The 22,751-nt window shown below is 39.0% G+C and overlaps 1 protein-coding gene across 1 annotated transcript in view; it reads left to right on the forward strand.

The window, feature by feature from the left end:
* The window catches only part of TIMELESS (timeless circadian regulator), a 955,757-nt gene that overhangs the window by 424,914 nt on the left and 508,092 nt on the right, over positions 1 to 22,751 (forward strand). Inside the window, exon 13 of the mRNA XM_044083673.1 lies at positions 6,511 to 6,680. Coding sequence (XP_043939608.1) covers positions 6,511 to 6,680 — 170 coding nt within the window. The remainder of the gene's footprint in view (positions 1 to 6,510; positions 6,681 to 22,751) is intronic.

Consider the following 22,751-nt stretch of genomic DNA (forward strand, 5'->3'; position numbering starts at 1 on the left):
CAACACACCCACCTTGTGCACAAAGGAAGTCTCTTAATCCCCCATTTGATGGGCCTAGCAGATGAAATACAAACAGACTGTTACCCTAGATGCCTTTGACTTTGCCTTGCAGGCTCATTTATACCTCTTTAAAGGGCAGGGAATATTGAGCAATTCCAAGCTTCACAAGCATATCAGCATGAAGATGTTTGGACTCCGTGCACTTTAGGGACTGTTTCAGACACTATACTAATATGGGATGTAAAAAACTTGAGGGCTCTCACTCTGAGAAGGTATGTAGATGGGCAGTGATGGTGTGGTACAGTGTGTAGAATGGCTTCCAAGCTGGAAGCACATGTACAGGTCTCCTAACATCCCACAGCGTAGTGACTAAGAAGGACTGTGCTCAACAGCTGTGAATAAAAGCTTTTTCATTCATTGACATTAAAATAGGTTCTCCCACTGAAAGATCTCTGCACTGGATGAAAATTGTTGAATTGTTACCTAGACCAGTTTTATTCCAGACTCATGTTACATGTAGGCACAGACAGTGAACGCCTTCAAAACTCTTTGGGATGGGGCTTTCCTTACTTCCTCCCAGCTTCTCAGATCCCCAGAATGCTACAGAAGATCTGAAACGTCAAGGTTCATAGGTTCATAGGTTCATACTAGGCTATCTGCCCAAGGGCATTTATAAGTCTAGCCCATAGTTATTTGGCTTTCGCCACCCCTTTAGTTTGAATAAAACTATGCCTATTATTTTGCTGTACCTCTGTCAAGCAGTGACACTGAAGTAATCCCTGGGGTATATCTGCGATCCCCCATCCATTGGTCAAGATTCCTCTTGAACAAGGCCAGCGAGGTGCTCTGCCTCACATGTACCGGGATTTTGTTCCACAGCATAGGGAGTCTCTGGGTGATGAATCTGTCCCTCCAGCATGTTCTATTAATAACCGTGTCAAGGTTTAAGTCTCCCGCCCTTGTGGTTCTGAGGGATCTAGATTTTTTGAGGTGAAGCATATTCATCAAATCAGGGTTTGACATGGCCTTATATGTCAGGCACAGGTCACCTCTGAGCAAGCGGTATGAGACTGAATAGAGCTGGAGTTCTTTCAGTCGGGCAGCATAAGACATATTTTTGAGAGACCCTTTATCCTTTTGGTGAGGAACTTTTGGGGCCTTTCCAGCTGCTGCAGGTGTCGGGTCAGATACATTCCGAATGGGGCATTGTACTCAATCATAGGTCTAATGAGTGATGAGTACAGGGGGACGATGACCTCCCTTGATCTAGATGTGAATCCCTTCATGATCAGGTGGGCAATGTAGAAGGTTTTCCTAACTACTTTAGCAACATGAGTGTCAAACGAAAGGCTACTGTCAACCTGGGTCCCCAGATCCCTGATGACTTCTTCTGTGCTCAGTGGATTGCCACCTATATGGTAGCTAGGGGTAACCTTGTTTTTCCCGAAGGGTATGACTATGCATTTCTTGGCATTTAACTTAAGTCCATGGCTCTGGCACCAGTTATCCGTTTCTGTGAGGCCCTTCTGAAGGATATCTGTGTCAGATGTGTTTTCGACTATGGCGCCCAGTTTGCAGTCATCTGCAAACTTTGTCAGCCATAACCCTCCTGTGTTTGCTTGTACTTCAGAAAAGTAGATGCCGAACAAGAGTGGACCCAGGACTGAGCCCTGTGGGACACCACTTGTGACAGGCTTTGAGTCTGACATGGCTCCAGCAACTCTGACCCTGTGGGTTCTGTCACTTAGCCAGTTTGCAACCCATCTTGTGATGTATGGGTTTACATTCAAGCTGATGGGTTTTTCGATGATACCTGAGTGGGGTATTGTGTCGAAGGCCTTTGCCAGGTCAAGGTAGGCTGTATGGACTGCCTTTCCCTCATCAATGGCCTTGGTGACTGTCTCGAAAAAGTCAACCAAGTTTAAAAGGCATGATCTGCCTTTGACAAAGCCAAACTGGGTTGGATCCAAAGTCTGCAAGTTCCCTATGTCTTTATTTATGAGTTCCATTATGATCCTCTCCATGGCTTTGCAGATAAGGCTTGTCAAGCTAATGGGACGGTAATTTCCAGGGTCGGTGGAGGCACCGTCCTTGTGAAGTGGGACCACAGTCGCCGTGCGCCACTCCTTGGGTACGTATCCTGAGGTGAGGCTAAGATTAAACAGCTGTCCTAACTGCGGGTTTAATTCCTCATTGAGTTCATGGAGCACACAGCCGGGGACACCATCCGGTCCCATGGATGCTGTGTTTTTTGCTTTGGAGAGAGCAATTCTCACCTGGGCGTTGGAGATGTTTGGGGGGCTACAATCCCCTGGTATAGATATCTCTCCTTTTGGGGGGGAGGTGGGGGAGAAGTTTGCACTGAACCTGTCAGCCAGTATGTTGGCAATGTGTGTAGGTTCAGTAATCTTCACATCATTTTGAACTAATTCTGAGCATATCTGGGAGTTTCCTCCTAGGTTTCTAACATAGCTAAAGAAGGCCTTATGATTGTCTTTTGAGTCCTTGGCGATTTTTCTCTCAAAATTTGCCTTGGATGATTTTATGAGAGCTCTTAGTTTTTTACTTATAATGATCAATGGTGTCTTATCTTTCAAGGATTTTGCTCTATCTTGTAGTAGCTTCCTCCTTTTGTTGTAGAGCTTGTTTATGGCTGGGGTCCACCAGACTGGACGCTTGCCTTTGGTACAAAGAGTCTTAGTTTTGTTTGGGATTGCCTGATCCATGCAGTCCTGTAGGTGCTGGTAGAAGGCATTTGTAAGTGATTCAGCGGTTTGAGTAATGTTTACCACTGGCTCAGGGGCCTTAAAGGAGACCACACTAGTTTTTAGAAGTGTGAAGTCGGCTTTTGAGAAGTTTTTCACTGTGGTCTTTTTATTTCAGGTGGGGCGGGATGAGGACCTCCAGCGAGATTAGTTTATGATCTGATCTCACCAGTGAGGGGTATACTTCGGTGTTGAACATTGTGATCCCATGTTCGTGATGATGAGATCAAGTATGTTTTCTCCTCTTGTGGGGATGGTGACTAGTTGTTCCATGGCATTTGAGTTTATGAACTCCAGGAACCTTTGGGCTAGAGTGTTTGGGCTTGAGTAGTGTTCCCAGTCTATATTAGGGTAGTTGAAGTCACCTAGTATGATGGTGTTTGGAGATACATTTATCCCCTCCATTGTTTTCAGGAAGGCCATGTGAGGTTCCTGAGTTTGAGAGGGTGGCCTGTAACATGCTACAAATTGCAGAGCAGTCTTGCCTATGGTTAATTGCACCTGGATGGTCTCCGATGCATCGTGCGTTGCCACCAACCTTGAGGTGTGGGTGTCCTTTATGAATATGGACACCCCCCTCCTTTCTTGGTGTTGTCCGGATTTTGGGGCCGGAACGCATGATATGAGGTGAAACCTGCTAGTGCTGGGGTGCTCTCATGAGCCTTGAACCAGGTTTCTGTCACAGCACAGACATCGATGCTCTCCATGCTGAGAAGGGCCTCGAGTGCGTGCATCTTGAGATTGAGACTTCTGGCATTGAGCAGCATTACCCTTAGTTTTTTTACTTTTTTGTGTTCTAGGGTGGTAGGTTTAGAATTTGAGCCTTGCCTAAAAAAGGCACTATGGGGGTGGCAAGAGCCTTTGCCAATATCCGGAAGCCTAGGGGTGACAGGTGCAAGCCGTCCCTTGCGAAGCAGCGTGGCTTGTCCAGCATGTCATCCCAGGCAGACAGACATTGGATCCCCTTTGAATGACACCAGAATTTAAGCCAATTATTAAAGCTGATCATCTTATCACTTCTGGTAATCTCCTGTGACCAAGAAAACTGTGGTGCTGCCAGCTGGCATAAGTGCCAAGGGAGAGGACACCTCTTATGCTGCATTGTACCCTCCTAACCCAGTACAAACCAGCTGCAGTGCACCCAAAGGGTCTCATACTGGCAACCTGAATCCTATTCAAGGACCAGTTCTCAGAGGGAAGTTCTCAGTATCTTGGAGAAAATGAGAAAAATCTGTTAAGTCATTGTCCAAGTGAAAGAGGTTCTGCTGGTGGTGCATCTAGAAGGGAATAATCCCCCTGAAGCCAGGAAGCCTAAAGTCCTTCAGTATTATGTAGAACTCTTTTTTTGGGGACCTTTTTTATATCTCCATTAAAGGTGGTTGTTTCAGCCACTGCCTCCTCCTGTATTTTCCCTTGTCCTGCCTCTGTATATTTAAGCAGTTTTTTTAAATGTTTAACCATCTAAGCCTAATAGGCAAATGCCACTTTTCAGTGTTAACCCTGACTTTCTCAGAGTCTGACAGTAGGCAAATAGAACTGTAAGTTCATGTGTCTGAGTCTGAGCTCCAGAAAAGGGTGTTTCAGCTAAAATCACACAAAGTAATTTTTCTTTCCCATGGGACCTTCATTTTGTGATCAGAAGGCTAACACTGGTCACTTTTGAGACTTGCATCACAGTGTCCCTAAAGCTTTTATCCTGAAAAACTTTATTCTTTATGGCTGTCGCATCAGTTAGAAGAATAAACTGTAGGGTCTTGCATGTCAATATCTCTGTACAGTCCTCATAAGGATAGGATGAGTCTAAGAACCAACTTTTCTTTCCTGCAGAAAGTTTCCCTCCGCTAGCATGCCAAAATACTTTAGCTTTCTGTCTTGTACTCTAGTCCACAGGATAGGGGAAAAGCTTGTTAGATGTAGATGTGCATAGACAGCTCATTTACTTCATTGCTTGAACCAAAGTGATTAGGTAAATAGGTGAGTTTTTTATGGCCAGCATGCTAGCAAAGGAATGTGTACCAATTTCCAAGGAAACTTTTTCCAATATAGCTTCATTATTTTTTACTGTGATGAGAATGGAACATTTATTATGGTGCAGTGAGAACATACCATACCAGAGCAACAGTTTCCTTCGTAAGTGCATCATTTCAGAGCATTTGTGAAGCTACCACTTGGCTGTATGTCTACATCATTTCTAAGAATAGGGAAGGGGTAGCGCTGCTGGCATACAGGGCATTATATAATGGCTTCCTGTTACGAAGGCTCTTAATTGCTTTAATACTTTTCCAATAGATACTCATTCATACTGCAGCAGTGATTCCAATGGTGAACATAGTAAAGTTGTGTGAATAACTTGCAATAACAGTAGATCTTCAAATATGACATTTGCTACTGCAGTATGAGCACCTTCCCTCGAGTCCTCTTATGTTTTCATTGTGTTCTTTATGCTTTATGACCTGAGGAAGAGGTAACAAGTGGTCCTTCATGATGTGCAAGTTTACTGTCAACTTGCCAAGGAACTGTAAATTGGGGACCTGCAGCATGAGATGATTGATAACACCGCAATGTTTGGTTTCACAGCATTCTAATGTAAAAATATCAAAACTGCATGCTGGTGCGGATCCAGGAACAAGTTTGTGTGTGTATGTGTGTGTGTACACCGAGGGGAGACAACATAATGCTTTTATACTGCAGTTATACACAAGTCCATGATGGCACTCCTCTGTAACTTCCTAGCATATATGTATGTGTGTGTGTGTGTGTGTGTGTGTGTGTGTGTGTGTGTGTGCGTGCGTATATATATATATATATATATATACAGACACACACATATATGTAACATATATATGTGTGTGTGTTTAGGGCTTGGGCCCCTGTTTTCTGTGTTTATGACTTAACTGGAGTGTCAGTAACAAAAAGCATCATGATTTTATTAGGCATAGCTCCTCAAGGGCAGGCTAACAAACTGAGGACCATAGTCAGTGGGTGCCTTAGCCAAGGCACTTTGCATTTGGCTGAAAAAGAACTTGTGAGAGTTGCATAACCTACCATGTGTCTGAACATGTCCTCTGATAGAAATACAGTACAGCATGTGGGCAATGTCTGCAAAGCACTGGGAGTTGATGTCAGTGCGTGGCTAATTCCTGTTAAGTATGCATACTGCAGCAGTGATCCCCATACTCTTAACATATACGATTATGCATGGGTACTACACTTGGTGTTTTTTAGTTCTTGGATACTTCTGCCCTAACTGTTGATCTGCTGAAGACCTCTCTTGAGGGGGATCCACCTGACCAATGGCCATATTTTTAAGAAACATGACACATCTTGGCTTTGTACTTTATTCTCTGTTTTGGCAGCCACCTCCCTCACCACTTTCTCTCCCTTTGTCTTAGTGTCTGTCCATTGGTACTTTGTTTTGCTTGCCTCGTATTGTGGCTCTTTCACCTTCTTGCGCCTGCTGTGTGTCCTATCTTTTTCGCTAATCACCTGCCTCATGTTCCTGTGTAGCTCTTTAGAGGGAAGCTAAGGAGGAAAAGGTCTAGTAGTCTGGGATAGATAGAAATTGTGGACAGAGTAAGCAGACGCATGTCAGATAATTCTGTAGTTGCAGATTCACTTAAGCCAGATGTTTGCCATTGTGACATCAGCTGATGCTTTTTCTAGTAGAGTAATTCATCGTTCTTCTGTCTGTAGACTTGACAGATCAGTTTAATCTTCCTAATGCTTTTTTCTTGATTGCATGCAGACAATATCTTCTACCTGATGGAATTCCGTGAGCTGTTTTTAACCTTATTCAGGAAATTTGATGAGACCAAACAGCCCAGATCTTTTCTGAAAGACCTTGTGGAAACCACACACCTTTTCCTCAAGATGCTTGAAAAATTCTGCAAAGGCAAGAACAACATCCTTGTTCAGGTGAGTAAGGCCTAACATGCCCATTCCTCTTCTTAATTTGTCTTTTTGTATCTTCTTTCCTTCTTGCATTACAATTTTGTCTGCTTTGGGTTCATATTGCTTTTATTGACTGTTTAGTTCATTCAAAGCTAGTAGAGACCCATCAGATGACTTTGAGGTTTTCTAATATTAGTATTTTACTAGTTAAGATACCCATTCTGTTTGGCAGAATCAAAGTGCCTCATATACTCTTTCCTTTATGGACCCAGGAAAGGTTTTGATATTAATGACTGGTAAGTTACTTAACACAGAGGCTAACATCCAGGAGTATTAGCTTTTCTTGGAGATTAATTCTTCTACACTTAGCATTTTCAGTCATGCTGGTGTAGTAAAACTGTTTCTAATGGTAGGGATACCTTTTTGCTAATTAAGGTTGGTGTTGCCTTTACCTGGAATTTCACTTTTCTTTTGGGTGGGGGTGGGGGCAATACTTGAGGCAAAATAGTAATAAGAAATATAACATAATGCTATGTAACATATCAGCTTTATTAACATTTTAGCACACTGACAAAAGCCTTTGTAAATTAACAAAAGAATCATAACCTAGAAAGCCAAGCTTAAATAGCATTCTACCAAGTACATTTACTCACATTTAATTAATGTAAAATCCTACAGTTAGTTTTCCATTGTGCCCATAGGTCTTCAGATGACCATACTGGGGAATGCTAAAGGTGCAAATATATTGTCCTAACAATAAATGATCAGCTGGAACCCTTGGTTGACCACCTTGATCCCAGTGATTGAGCACTTCACAAGCACCTCTGGCCCATAACTACATGACTGACCAGGCGCTGTCCTCCTGAAACTGGTCCCCAGGTACATGTGGGCAAGCAGGCCTTGATCAAAGTCCACCTGGCAATCCCACACTGGAACTTCCACCTTGGAGCTTGACTGTTAAGCAGTTAAGTGATGTCTGGGGGAACTCAAGGCACATTGAGGGAGTTAGATCTCGGAAGTGCATGCTTCCCTAGCAAGAACCTCTTCCTAGTCTTGTGTTTTTTGGGTGATGTGTGCCGTAGTGCTGTTTCCCAGTCCCTCAGTGCCAATTGGTCATGTGCTGAGTTCTGTTTGACCTCACACATGCAGGTATGTTTGTTTTCCCTTGTTGCCTGACTCTTGTTTGGAATTGGAAGACTGCAACAGTTGTAGATCGATAGGGATTGTAATCCTACCCTCTTCCACATCTCTAAATCACTTGTGTATTGCTGAACATTACTGGCTCATAAGGAGCAAACTGGATTGACCTTTTGCCTACATTTACACCCAGTATCATCTTGTGGAGTTGAGAGGAAAACTGAAGTTTTGTGCCATCTCACCCTTGAACCCTTGTCATTAGGGCTGCCAGTTTAGTGGCTTGAAAGCATCCTGACTCTGCCCATTTAGACTGGAAAAGGCTGATGCAGTTTGCAAGCTATTACGTGAATGAGTCGATTTTCTTGCTGAATAACCTAGTGCTTACTTGGATGCTATTTCTTTAGTCCAGCACAGGTTCAAGAAACCTCAGCAGTTTGCCACTTTCCTTCTGGAGTAAGAGTACCAAGCAGTGGACAGGATTATGGAAGAGAACTTCTTCACTATCACTTTGTGGTTTAGGTCATTCAACATTCTGTAACTTGAGCTTACCAGCTTTGATAGTGTGTGCAAAAGCTGAATGGTCTTCTGAGTCTGTGATCAAGCAAGACCTTTGTGTGCTCTTGCCTTTGGCCTCTTCATTTGGAGACAATTTCTTATGTTTCCTTTGTATCTTGGAAACCTGACAGCCTTCTAAATGGAATTTGGTTGAATGCCAGTAGAGTGAAATAGTTATGCTGAACACCATTTTCAACAAACTGTGACTTTGCCCTTTTTCTCCGATGCTGAGAGACTGTAGAGTTAGTACTACAGAAGTAAATGTTTGTGAGGGGGTGGGGTGGAGCTGCAAAACACTTTTTTTTGGTGAAATTGGTTTCCGGCATAACTGCTTGGATTAATTGGCACTCTGAGAAGCTTTGTCGGATTGCCCACTTTATCGGGGAGATTATATTCATAAGACCTGGCAAGTGACCTCCTGAAGATAATGTAGGCCTTCATTTCTATGGAATGCCTTTGAGTGTCCACCAGTTACTTCTGCCTCTTTGAACAGCTCTGAAAAGTAAGAAATCTCCTCATGTTTCAAGCATACTTGCCCACTCCAATCACAGTCAACCCAGGCAGGGTGTCACTTCCCCTGGCAAACAGAAAACATTCATGCTTATTGTGTGGGCCTTCGCTTGAGGAAGGGGGAGACAGGTTTCTCAAATTTGCCTTGGTTTGGAGAACCATAGAAGGGATCAGTGGACATTGGATGTATTCATCTTTGTCCATGATCTTATGAATCCACCTCCAAGAAGACCTGCTCTGGTTGCTCATTCTGTGGAGCTCCTGGAAAAGTCCCAGTCTGTGCTGCTGAAAAAGGGCCATAGAGGCTGTCTTGGTCGAGGAGGAAGGACAAGAGGGTATACTATCAGCTCTTCTTGATTCTGAAGAAGATAGATCTCTGCAACTTCAATCAGCACATGCAATATTGTGGTTCTAGATGGTCACCCTATGGAGAAACACTCCTTTGCTTCCAGGGGAGTTCTAGATGTTCTTACTAGATATGGTGGACATTTTTAGCACATCTGTGTCTCTGGAGCCACACAGGAGATTCATTTGATTTGCCTTGTGTGGACAGCACTTCTAGTACAAAATGTCTTTTTGGTCTTCCTCAGCACACTCACTCTTCAGCAAGGTTCTAGCCATTGTGGCCGAAGTCTTCCATGAGAAATGTCTCTTGGTATTCTGCTTGGATGTCTGTCCTCCCAGGGACAACTTGGAGGCAGCCATTCATGGATGCAGTTCTTAGAGGTCACCGTAAATTGAAGGAGTCCTCTCTGTCACTAATGCAAGGGAATTAATTCACTAGGTCAGAGTTGGACACTCCAATATGAGTTGTTCTTGCATTTGGAGAGAACTAGGAAGTTAATTCCATGGCCTCCTTGGTGAGGATGCAGCAGAGGCTTCAGGCATTGATCCTGCTTCACCTGGAAAAATTGATGACAACCACAGTCTATATGGTATTTTGAGGCTGAAAGTGAAAGTGTTGGTGGTAGACTTTGAGATGTCAGTAGCTCTAAAGCAGCCATGTGCTCAGTGACATGTTGCTGCTTTTGGACCCTTGCTGTCGGACTCAGTGTGGTGGGACAGTTCTGAGCAACCTATTCATGGGCTTTCCCTTTCTACACCCTAACCTATAACAAATGGATGCTTTTCTAGTGGGATAGGAGTCCATCTAGACTCCTAGACAGTGCAAGGATTGCCATCCACTTTCCTCCCTCAGGAGTGTACTCCATTTTAGCAAGTTGGCACTCAGAGCAGTGCTGCTGGGTATGAAGGCTGTGGAGGAACAGCTGGTTCTAGGACATCTCCTCTTTCCGTAACACAACCATTCTTTTATGTGATATCCAAGCAAGAAAGCAAGGGCTCTAATTTGTAATCCCAGTCATGGAAGTACTGTTAGCCTTACACTAGACCACAGATGGGACAGTCTTTTCTCAGTAATTTACACCATGTGGGAGATGAATGAGCTTCTTAAGGTATGCTTTGAGACATGATTTCATTCAGTTAGAGAACTCAGAAACTGTGGTCCACATATAGTTAGGATCTTCTAGAATTGGGCCACTTTGTGATTGACCTATGTGGCATTCTTCCACTTCTGCTTACTACATTAGGACAAGGGGAGAAAATGTTTTGTCTTCACTGGCACAGGAGGTTTTTGTATGCCTTTCCACCATTCCTGGTGATCACACACCCCTTCTCAAAATTCAGGTAAGAAAGACCAAAACTCATTTTCTTCACTCCTTGTTAGCTGTGAAGACCATCTGTTCAGGCATTATGAAAGCTTTGGTAGTAGAGGAGAGACTGCAGGTTCTAGCTAGAGAAGTACAGCATGGCTGGTCTACAACTGGCACCATATCAGGGCTTGGCTTCTGACATGTAGGTCTCCTTAGTCCACCAGCTCTACTAGTGGGGTCCTTGGAGGCTACTGAAGCTGCCAGACACTCTTTCACTAAGGAGGTTTACACTGCTAAATGTAAAAGGTTCTCAGTCTGGCTAGAACTACAGTGGATATAAAAGGTTTACACACCCCTGTTAAAATGCCAGGTTTTGGTGATATAAAAAAATGAGACTGGGGCGGAGCCTGAATGGCTAACTGAAAGCAGCAGTATTTTACAGCTCCATATAACTAGTTAAATAAGACAGGAAAAATATTCTTTTTTTTCTTCAAAGTATAAAATCGTATAGATAAAGGACTAATTTACATAATTAGAAACTTTGGTGAAGTTTTATAAATAATTTCCTGTCAAAAAGCTTGGAGATATATTCACTTGTTAAAATTAACAACTCAAGGAATTCTCACCAGGATGCTGCCTTAAAGAAGGAACTGCAGCAGATGGCATCTACCCTGCAGGAGTTGTCTTTGAAGATGGTTGATTTTAAAGAGAACCTAGAAAATCTTAAAACAAGCAGTCAAAACAGGCTGACACCCTCAAGGAAATGCTACAACACCAGACAAGGATAACAGGAATAGAGGTTTCTCTAAATGACTTGGAAAGCAGACTTAAGGAAGAGGAAACACAGAAAGAACTGCTTCTTAAACAAAACACTTGGTTGGTTAATAAAGTAGATGACTTGGAAAATAGGGAGAGGAGAAATAACATCAGGATTTTCTGATTACCTGAAAACACAGAAGGTTTGGGTATTATTTCCTTTTTATCAAGCTGGATCCCTGACTCTTTAAATTTAAAAGAAGGACTTTCCTTTGGCATTGAAAGGGCACACACAACTCTTGGGAAACCTGCCACTAACTCAGACTCTCCTTCTAGGTCAATAATTATCAAATTTCTTTCATACTTGGACAAGGAACTGATTTTAAGATCTGCTTGGAGGAAGGCACCTCTAAAATATAAACAGAGCTTGATAAGATTTGATAACGACTATTCCTCTAGAATAATGGAACAAAGGAAAAAAGTGTGGCCAATGTTTCTGAAACAAAATAACATCAAGGCACAACTTGCATATCCAGCTAAGATGAGAATACTGTATGCCAGCGAGATGAGGACTTTTATTGACTTAGAGGAAGCCTCTTCATTTATTAAAACTAATAATGTGATTACTTTACCAGAAGATATGGATTGGATGTCACCTTCTCTCAAGAGAACAAAAGAAACAAATGTCTGGACAGATGTCAAAAAGAAGCAAAAGACTGCTGTTACAGCCATATCCCTGAAAGCATCTACTATGATATGAATTGTTTTAACATTACTTTAAAGGACCAATTTTACTGCTTGGAATTTTAAAACAAAGTTAACTAACAACTGGAATCTTTATATTTTTTGAAAATAAATGACACATGAGAGTTTTCACATTACCTCAGGTATGTCAAGCAGGGTACTTTTCTTTCACAGAAGGCGGGTTATATAGCACATAAAATATTTATACTGTAAATCAACATACATAGTATATGTGTATTTTCTCTTAATTTTCTCTTATTTCTCTCTCTTCTTTTCTCATTATTTATTTTAATTGCATCGTCTCCCTTTCTAAATTCTCTCCTATTTACTATACTAAAATAATCTGTATATATTTAATAACTCACTATCTATACATAGATAAATAATAGTCTAAATCTAGTTTTAAGGTAGACTAATTGGAATAGTGAACTTAATTGTTATTACAATATTTATTAGATTAATGATGGTCACTGTTATGCTTATTGAGATTGGGGACATGTTCATGATTAACTCTGAAATGTTCCATTCGTGTACATATGTCCTTTGAATTATTTCCTTTTAGTATTAACAAATACATAAAAAAAAAAAAAAAAAAAAAAAGAGGAGGGAAAAATGTACTGTTGGTTAAGAGAAGTGAAGCTTTCTTCACATTCTATTTGCGTTGCCACAGCAACAGTAAACAATTGCTACAGTTTCTAAGGACACTGTGAACCTGCAAAGTGCATTTAGCCTCACAGATAAATAATAAGAAAAAGGGTACTTGCGTATTATTGCAACCACATGTCGGAGTTGCCATAATTCATAATCTTATATTGAAACTACGTAATCCTGCAGTGGAAGGGGGGTGTAAACTTTAAAGTTGTTGCGTAAGACCTTGCTTCAGAAACAAGGAGAGGAAAAATGTCAAAAATTCCTCTTCCTGGGTAGCGTCCTTTACCAGCGTAACTGAATGCAACATTTATAAAATAAATAAAATAATAAATAAAATATTTGCTTAAGGCATACAGTAGCTTGTCAGTAACAGCAGCTCTTCGGAATTTACATTAAAGTGCTTATTTACATGTGCTTTGTAACCATTTAATTTTGATCTCACTTTATGTACAGTAGGGCTCAAGTAAGGTGTGCAATCCGTTTATGTTTGTGGTGCAGTGAAGTCTTCTTTTGAAATTGTTTTTTTTTTTTTTTTTTTTTTTTTCAGCACTGAGAGTATCTCTAACAGGCTTCGCCTCAAGACAGAGAAAATCTATATATATATATATATATATATATATATATATATATATATATATATATATATATATATATATATACATGCCCTGAGAACACGCTAGTAAGGAAATTAACGAGTAAGCTGAAATTCAGTATGTGCAAACGTGTTTCCAAGCCGTCATGTTTTAACAGCAGGGTCAGTAACTGTACAAATGATCTCAGTCACGCTTGCCATCATGGAGTGTGCTTTTTAACCCCCCCCCAAAAAAATACTGAATTGCAGATATGTTGTACTACAATAAACATTGCCTAATTAATAAGTAGAAACCAGTACATCGTACAATGTACCAGAAGTAAACAGGGGGGATAAAGTCTTAAGGGCATATGAATATGTCAACAACAAGTGCTTTGGAATGTGGTTGCGATAATATGCAAGTGCCAGAAAAAGTAATGTTGTGTAGTTATTAAAATGAGAAACAACCTAAGCAAGGTAAAATAAATACATAATAGGACTATTTGTAAATATTTTATGATTTATCCTCATAGGATTACATATTCCTGGAAACGCAACTGAAATGTTCCCAAACTACATGTGCACTTAAATGTAGCTGCTTGATTAAAAAGTATTACTCAGTTTAACATGCTTATTTCACAAGCTGTCTGCACTGTAAAAGTTTCATTTTATGTGTTACTTGAAACTGTCAGTCTCTAGCGCATATGAAAAGATGCATATTACTTTTTGCAACATGTGATCTTTGCAGTTACCTCACACTCTGTATAAACTCACTTGGTAACTGATCGCTATTAATTTAAAATATCAGTTTAAGTATTAAATGTGCCCTTGAAATGCTATTGACATTTTGACAAAATATAATCTGAACTGTAAAATGAATGACTTGAAAGAAGTGAAGTAATGCATAGATTTCAAAGACAGTTCTTGACACTACAGTAAAAGTAAAAATATATATTCACAAGGAAGTATTGAAATGTTTTAGTCTTCCAGTTAAAATAGCTTACTGTCAACATTTTGCGATATCAGAAAGTTTGAAGAGCTAGGAAATTACTATTCCTTGTCTTTATAATGATTGTTAGACAAATGTTAGACTCTGCTTAGTTTAATGAATTGTGACATATGTTTATGAGGAAAAGTGGACTCAGTTACTCACATTGGACTACACATTCCTGGAAACTCAACTGAAATGTCCCCAAATTACTTTTGAATTTAAATGAAACTGCCTGATTAATATGCACAACTTACTTTAACAACCTGAATCCATAAGCTATCTGCTCTATATATGCTACATTATATATGTCATTTGTATATGACAGGCTCTAGAGCACAATAAAAAAATACATATTATTTTTGCAACATGCTATATTTGCACTAACCATACATTCTAAACTAACTCAATTGGCAACTGACAAGTTATTTATTTGAAACATCAGTCTAAATATTAATTGTGCCCTTGTGTTGCTGTTTTGACAAAACAAAACCTGAACTGAAAGCGGAATGATTTGAAGAAGTGAAGTATTGTACAGATTTCAAAGACAGCTATTGACACTACAATATAAGTAGAAATGTATACATGCAAGGAAAAATTGAAATGATTTATACTTTTAGTTAAAATACCTTATTGTTAACTTTTTGTTTTATCAGAAAATATAAAGAGCTAGAAAATTATTTCTAATTTGTTTTTATAATGTCTACTAAAGTGATGTTAGTCACTGACTTATTTAATGGATTGCGAGTTATGTACAAGATGGACTGCTGGATGTTATTTCTGTTTACCTATGTTTGCTGAATTTCTTGTATTAGTACTGATTTAAAACCAGGGAAAGAAAAGGAAGGGAAATCTCTGTTTTTGGTCAAGGGAGGAGAGGCTTAAGAGTATTTTAACTGCACCAAGAACTCTCTAAGATGCTCTAAATACTATTTGATTAATACCTACCTAAGGCAAGTCTTGATTACCATATAGGTACCTTCACATTCATTCTAGACCTGATGTGATTACCCATTCTGGAAGCAGGAGGTTCCCTATGCAGGATGGGAATTGTTAGGATGGTCATAGTTCATTCTTAGACTCTGCTTTGTAAATCTATAAATATGTAAAAGCACTCACACTAGAATGCCTCTACTCAGAGTCAGGATACCACTGATAAGCCATGTCTTTTCATAAGTGTAAGTTGAAGTTGGTGAGCTGAAGATTAGGAAAGTAAAGGAAGGCAGTACACCTACAGTAAATTCATATTTCATTGGTAATCACTCATTATTTCATGTAGAGTCCTTTTAGTCAAATTATTTTAGTAATAATCTATTTGTTGTTGGTTTATTTAGTGTATGCTCCTCTGTTGCATTTAATTTATCCAAAATGACATATCTGACATATTTGGGATCTCTTAAGGGTAACTAAATACTGGATATTTTCTAAGTCATCTTAATAATTGTTTACACTACTAACATTCCATCCTGATAAATAAAATACTATAGAACAATAACAGAATAATATAGAATTTCATATCTCTTTTAAGAAAATTCTCCATCTAATTAACATATGGAGATCAGTTGATATTGTTGTTTAAAGGTATGAGTGATAATTCAATAGATCTATCTTTATCTATTGGATTAGGAATGACTTTCATTCCATGTTTAATGGAAAATTCATATTTACTTGTATTTGATACTTTAGAATTAATGTTTTATAGAAGTATGTTTTTAAAGCCTGACCAAAATTTTACCCTACTTGTATTTAAAGAAGAAAGAGCATTAAATTACACTCCCAAGTTTACACACACAAAAATAGCATTCAGTGTTATCAGAGAATATGGTATAACTACTATAATTAAAAGAAGCAAAAAGTTTCTTCCAACATTAACTTGAAATGGATTTAACATTCTTATCATTAAATACTAATGGCTTAAATAATGCAAATAAAATATCAAACTTATTAAAATATTTAAATCTAAATAAGGCGCAAGTTATATTTCTCCAGGAAATGCATTTTAAGACTAATGATCCTTCTATAGAACAAAGACAAAAAGAGCATCAGTTCTCTGGAAGAAAAACATAATCTCTTCAAAAGTTATTTATAAATATGAAGACATAGAAGGTCTACTAGCATTTGTTATAATTAAATTTAATAACAGAATATAGACCTTAGCTAATCTATATTGGTTCCCAGGAAATGGAGCAGGAACGGTTAAAAAGCACCTAGATTTTATTTCCAACAATTATAAAGGAAATCTTATACTGGGAGGAGACTTTAATTGTACCTTACAAGCTTCTGGAACCACCAAGAAGTCTTTTCGCATAGCAACTGTTTCAAAATCCTTAAAAAGATGGATTTATTCATTTCATTTAATAGACACTTTTAAAGTAAAAGATGATAAATCCTTATTAGTTTCCTATAAAGACCATAGATTTGGAACACAAACCAGAATAGACAAATTATTCGTAGTTCAAGATTTACAAACAAAAATCCTCAACTTCTCAATAGTTCCATGCCCCTTCTCAGATCATGACTCTGATAATGAAGCTCCAAATAGAGTTTAAACCTTTAATCCTCTCAACTAGAATTCCATCATATATCACGAAAATTAAAGAATTCAGACCCTGGATATTGTCAGAACTACAGTTATTTCTTGAAATTAATAATACAACAGAAATCAGAGTCATGGTTTGGGACTCATTAAAAGCATATTTATTTGGTAAGACACTTAGCTGGTACAAAAACAAAGTCAGAGAGTGGGAATCTGAATCATTAGACTTACAAACCAGACTCTTGACAGCAGAATCTAAAAAAAAATCAGAATTGTCCAGAAGTCAAAAAGAAATAGAAGAATTAAATAAAAAAATATAATGAAATTTGAACTCACAAAACTTGTCTAGCCTTGGAAAAATTAAAAATAAACTCATTAGCCACCTCCCCCAGATATCTACATAACTTATCTACAAGAATTAAAATACAATCTAAAGCAGTTAACATTAGTAGTACGTATCATGAAAAGAAAGGGAAAAAAGTGTCAGCTATGGGAGACATCCTTGAAGCATTTTGGTTCCATTATATGGAACACTTCAAAAAAGAAGATTTAAATACCAACCAAATAAACTTAGATACAAACCTTATCAATATATAAAAAAAATTCCCACAAATTTAAAACTAGACCTACAAAAACCTATATCCTACAAAGAAATTGTTGACAAGATAAAAGAAAGTAAATCTAACAAAGCTCCAGGGATAGATAGTATAATTATGGAAATTTACAAATTACTCCCTTCAACAGTAAAACCTCCCTTTTACATAAAACTTTGCCAGAAGTCCAGTCAGAAGCAGAAATACCACCCTCATGGAAATATTCTTTCATAACACCAATTCCAAAATATAATAAACCATCAGACCTTTGCACCTCATACAGACCTATATCATTACTGAATAATGATTACAAAATATTCATGTCAATCCTAGCTAACAGAATGAAAATCCCACTTTCAAAGACAATTAATGATCAAACTGGATTTTTATATAACAAGCACACGCATGATAATATTAAAAGGATGCTTACTCTTATAGATTATGGGAATAAAGGAAAAGACTTGTAATCGGATTAGACATAGAAAAAGCCTTTGATTCCCTCAACTGGGAATATCGGTTTAAAACTTTAGCATTATTTGAATTTCCTCCTCCTTTCATCTTATTACTAAAAAAAAAAAATATATATATATATATATATATATATATATTAATAACTTAGCCTACATTAAATTAGGTCCACGGTGGTGCAGCGGTTAGCGTTGCCGCCTCACAGCAAGAGGCTCTCCGGTTCGATTCTCGGCTGGGGTGCTTTCTGTGCGGAGTCTGCATGTCCTCCCTGTGGTCGTGTGGTTTTCCTACGGGTGCTCCGGTTTCCTCCCACATCCCAAAGGCATGCAGTAGGTAGATTGAACACTGTAAATTGGCCCTAGGTGTGAGTGTGTGCCTTCTGTGGAAGGCTGGGCGCTGGGCTGGCAACTCGACACTGTAAAAACTCCACTGCCAATCATGAGCGGACAGATGGTCCGCTGTGGTGACCCCTAACCGGGAAAAGCCGAAAGAAGAAGAAGCCTACATTAAATTAGGTCCTTTCACCTCAGAATCTATCCATTTAATGGAAGCTACTAAACAAGGATGCCCCCTTTCCCCTATTTTATTTGCTTTCGCTATAGAAATACTTGCAGAAATAATACGCAATAATCCAAGAATAAAAGGAATAGAAGTCTATGACCAGTACATATCTAAAATAATGCTTTTTGCTGATGATATTTTATTAACCCTATCAAATTCCAGAGAGTCATTAGGAGAGCTAGAAGAAGTAATGAAGAAATTTTATAAGAGTTCAGGTCTATATTTTAATAGATCAAAATCAAAACTTCTATTTTTAAATAAGAAAAAAGAACTACAAGTTACAGATAAATCAATCATAGGAAAACAAGAATAGGTGTATTGGAGGCAGGTTCAAATTGTTTTATCATGGTGTGGGTGGGAGGAGAAATGGTGTAGGCATTATCCTGAAGGAACAGTATGCTAAGAGTGTTTTGGAGGTGAAAAGAGTGTCGGATAGAGTGATGTTTATGAAGCTGGAAATTGATGGTATAATGATGAATGTTAGTGCATATGCTCTACAAGTTAGGTGTGTGATGGATGAGAAAGAAACATTTTGGAGCGAGTTGGATGAAGTGGTGATGACTTGTACCCAAGGGAGAGAGACTGGTGATTGGAGCAGATTTCAGTGGGCATGTTGGTGAAGGGAACAGAGGGGATGAGGAAGTGATGGGTAGGTATGGTGTTAAGCAAAGGAATGCAGAAGGTCAGATGGTAGTGGATTTTGTGAAAAGGATGGGCATGACTGTGTTGAATACGTATTTTAACAAGAGGGAGGAGCATAGGGTGACATACAAGAGTGGAGGAAGATGCACACAGGTGGATTATATCTTATATAGAAGGGCCAGTCTGAAGGAGATTGGAGACTGTAAAGTGGTGGCAGGGGAAAGTGTAGTTAGGCAGCATAGGATGGTGGTTTGTAGGTTGACATTGGTGATCAAGAAGAGGAGGATGAGTGTGAGGGCAGCACCAAGGATCAAATGGTGGAAATTGAAAAATGGTAATTGTGAGGTGGTGTTCAGGGAAGAGTTAAGACAGGCACTGGGTGGCAGTGAAGAGTTACCGAATAGCTGGGTAACTACAACAGAGCTAGTAAGAGAGATGGCTAGAAAGGTACTTGTTGTGACATCTGGAAAAAGGAAGGAGGACAAGGAGACCTGGTGGTGGAATGAAGAAATACAGGAGAGTATACAGAGAAAGAGGTTGGCGAAGAAGTGGTATTGTCAGAGAGATGAAGAAAGTAGACAAGAGTATAAGGAGATGAGGTGCATGGCAAAGAGAGAGGTGGCGAAGGCTAAGGATAAGGCGTATGACGAGTTGTATAAATGGTTGGACACTAAGGAGGGAGAAAAGGACCTGTACCGATTGGCTAGACAGAGGGACCAAACTAGTAAAGATGTACAGCAGGTAAGGGTCATAAAGGATAATGAGGGAAACGTACTCACAAGCGGGGAGAGTGTGTTGAGCAGATGGAAAAGTACTTTGAGGGGCTGATGAATGAAGAGAATGAGAGGGAGAGAAGGTTGGATGATGTGCGCATAGTGAATCATGAAGTGCAATGGATTAGCAAGGACGAAGTAACGATAGCTGTGAGGAGGATGAAGAACGGAAAGGCTGTTGGTCCAGATGACATGCATGTGGAAGCATGGAGGTGTTTAGGTGAAATGGCAGTGGAGTTTTTAACTAGATTATTTAATGAAATCTTGGAAAGTGAGAGGATGCCTGAGGAATGAAGAAAGTGTTTTGGTACCGATTTTTAAGAGTAAGGGTGATGTGCAGAACTATAATAACTACAGAGGGATTAAATTGATCAGTCACAGCATGAAGTTATGGGAAAGAGTAGTGAAAGCTAGGTTAAGAAGGGACATGATGATTAGTGATCAGCAGTATGGTTTCATGCCAGGAAAGAGCACTACAGATGCGATGTTTGCTTTGAGAGTGTTGATGGAGAAGTACGGAGAATGTCAGAAGGAGTTTGCATTGTGTCTTTGTGGATTTAGAGAAAGCATATGACAGGGGTGCCTAGAGAGGAGTTGTATGAGGAAGTCTGGAGTGTCGGAGAAGTATGTAAGAGTGGTACAGGATATGTACGAGGGTAGTGTGACAACAGTAAGGTCTGGGGTGGGAGTGACAAATGCGTTTAAGGTGGAGGTGGGATTACATCTAGGTTCAGCTCTGAGCCCTTTATTATTTGTAATGGTGATGGACAGGTTGACAGACGAGATCAGACAGGAGTCCCCGTGGACTATGATGTTTGCAGATGACATTGTGATCTGTAGTGAGAGTAGGGAACAGGTGGAGGAGACCCTGGAGAGGTGGAGATATGCTCTAGAGTGAAGAGGAATGAAGGTCAGCAGGGCTAAGGCAGAATATATGTGTGTGAATGAGAGGGAAGATAGAGGAATGGTGAGGATGCAGGGAGTAGAGGTGGTGAAAGTGGATGAGTTTAAATACTTGGGATCAACAGTTCAGAGTAATGATGAGTGTGGAAGAGAGGTGAAGAAGAGAGTACAGGCAGGATGGAGTGGGTGGAGAAGGGTGTCAGGAGTGATTTGTGACAGACGAGTACCTGTAAGAGTGAAAGGGAAGGGTCTACAAGAGGGTAGTGAGACCAGCTATGTTATATGGGTTGGAGACAGTGGCACTGACAAAAAGGCAGGAGTCAGAGCTTGACGTGGCAGAGTTGAAGATGTTAAGATTTGCACTGGATGTAACGAGGATGGACAGGATTAGGAATAAGTATATTAGAGGGTCAGCCCAGGTTGGAAGGTTTGGAGACAAAGCCAGAGGCAAGATTACATTGGTTTGGACATGTGCTGAGGAGGGATGCAGAGTATATTGGGAAAAATATGTTAAGGATGAAGCTGCCAGGTAACAGGAAAAGAGGAAGGCCTAAGATGAGGTTATGCATGTGGTGAGAGAGGACATGCAGGTGGTTGGTGTGACAGAGCAAGATGCCGAGGACAGGAAGTAATGGAAACAGTTGATCTGCTGTGGTGACCCCTGACGGGAGCAGCCGAAAGAAGAAGTTATGCAATAATATAAACGAAACACTATGAATAAATTATAAAAACATTGAAACAATAAAAATATATATAGAAAAGTGGAACAAAACTATATTAACTTTTGAAGACAGATTGCAATTAATAAAAATGGTCTTATTGCCAAAAATACTATATGTAGCATTAGCAATACAGTTAATTCCAAAAGATGCATTTTTAAAGAAATAAACTCATGTTTAATAAAATTTTATGGTACCCCAAAAAGAATAGAGTAGCTCTAACTCATCCCCATTAGACCCTGGAAACAAGGAGGAGTAAACTTCCCAGAAATAGAAACATATATAAAAGCATCTGTGCTTAAATCTACAATAGACTGGATAAACCCAAATGATTTTGACAACTGGAAAGAATTAACGGCTAAATTAACAAATTAATTTAATCTGTTAAAAAAATTTAATAGCAGACAAACCAAACAAACCCTGGTACATACAATGCATAAGTATGCAATATAATATAACAACCATTTTCTAAAACAACACTGATTAATCATTACATCATTTCCTTTAGGAAACTTATCAATGCAAACATAGATCTAAAACTTTGGTTTGACCTTTTAAACCCCATTTACCATCACTAAGAACTTTCCTCACAAAATATATAGGGAAACAATAACCTCTTGGGAACAAAATGGATTCTTATGCTGGTTTCAATGTGTAAATAGATTAAATGTTGTAGATATACATATGATAAAAACTGCTTACAATAGTCCAACACAGGACTGGTTAACCTTACAAAGCATTCTGATGTACACTCAAGATTTATGCAGATTAATTAATAATTCCTCATTTAAAGATATTCCAAATCTAATGAGTTTTCTGTATGAATTTATATATAATAGTTGTGATAAGAAAAATTCCATTTCAAATCTATATAAAGAGTTAATAACATATAAAACAATTACCAAACCATCATACTGGCAGTTCTTAACAAAAGGTCAGTCATTGCAGTTAACAGAAGAAATTAAAACTAACATCTTACTGTCAGTTAATTACACCTCTAACACACAGTACTGGAAATATTTAACTGGAAATACTTACATAGAGCATTTTTAACACCAGATAGAGTTAAAAAGATCAGTACTACTTACAAATGGTTTTTGCTGGAGGTGTGAAAAGTTAAATAAAGCAGACTGGATTCATATTTTTTATGAATGTAATAAAATTAAATCATATTGGAATGGAATCCATCATTTTTTACAAGCTTTATTTAATGAATCCTTTACCTTAACTGAAGTATTGATTATACTAAATGAAAATTAAGGTCCCTACCTGAATAAGACAAATATGTATTTGTTATGGGCAATACTTGCTATATCTAGGAAATGCGTAACCAGAA

Source organism: Protopterus annectens, chromosome 9.part0, assembly GCF_019279795.1.
Source record: "Protopterus annectens isolate FY-2018-M chromosome 9.part0, PAN1.0, whole genome shotgun sequence".
Taxonomy (NCBI): Eukaryota; Metazoa; Chordata; order Ceratodontiformes; family Protopteridae; genus Protopterus; species Protopterus annectens.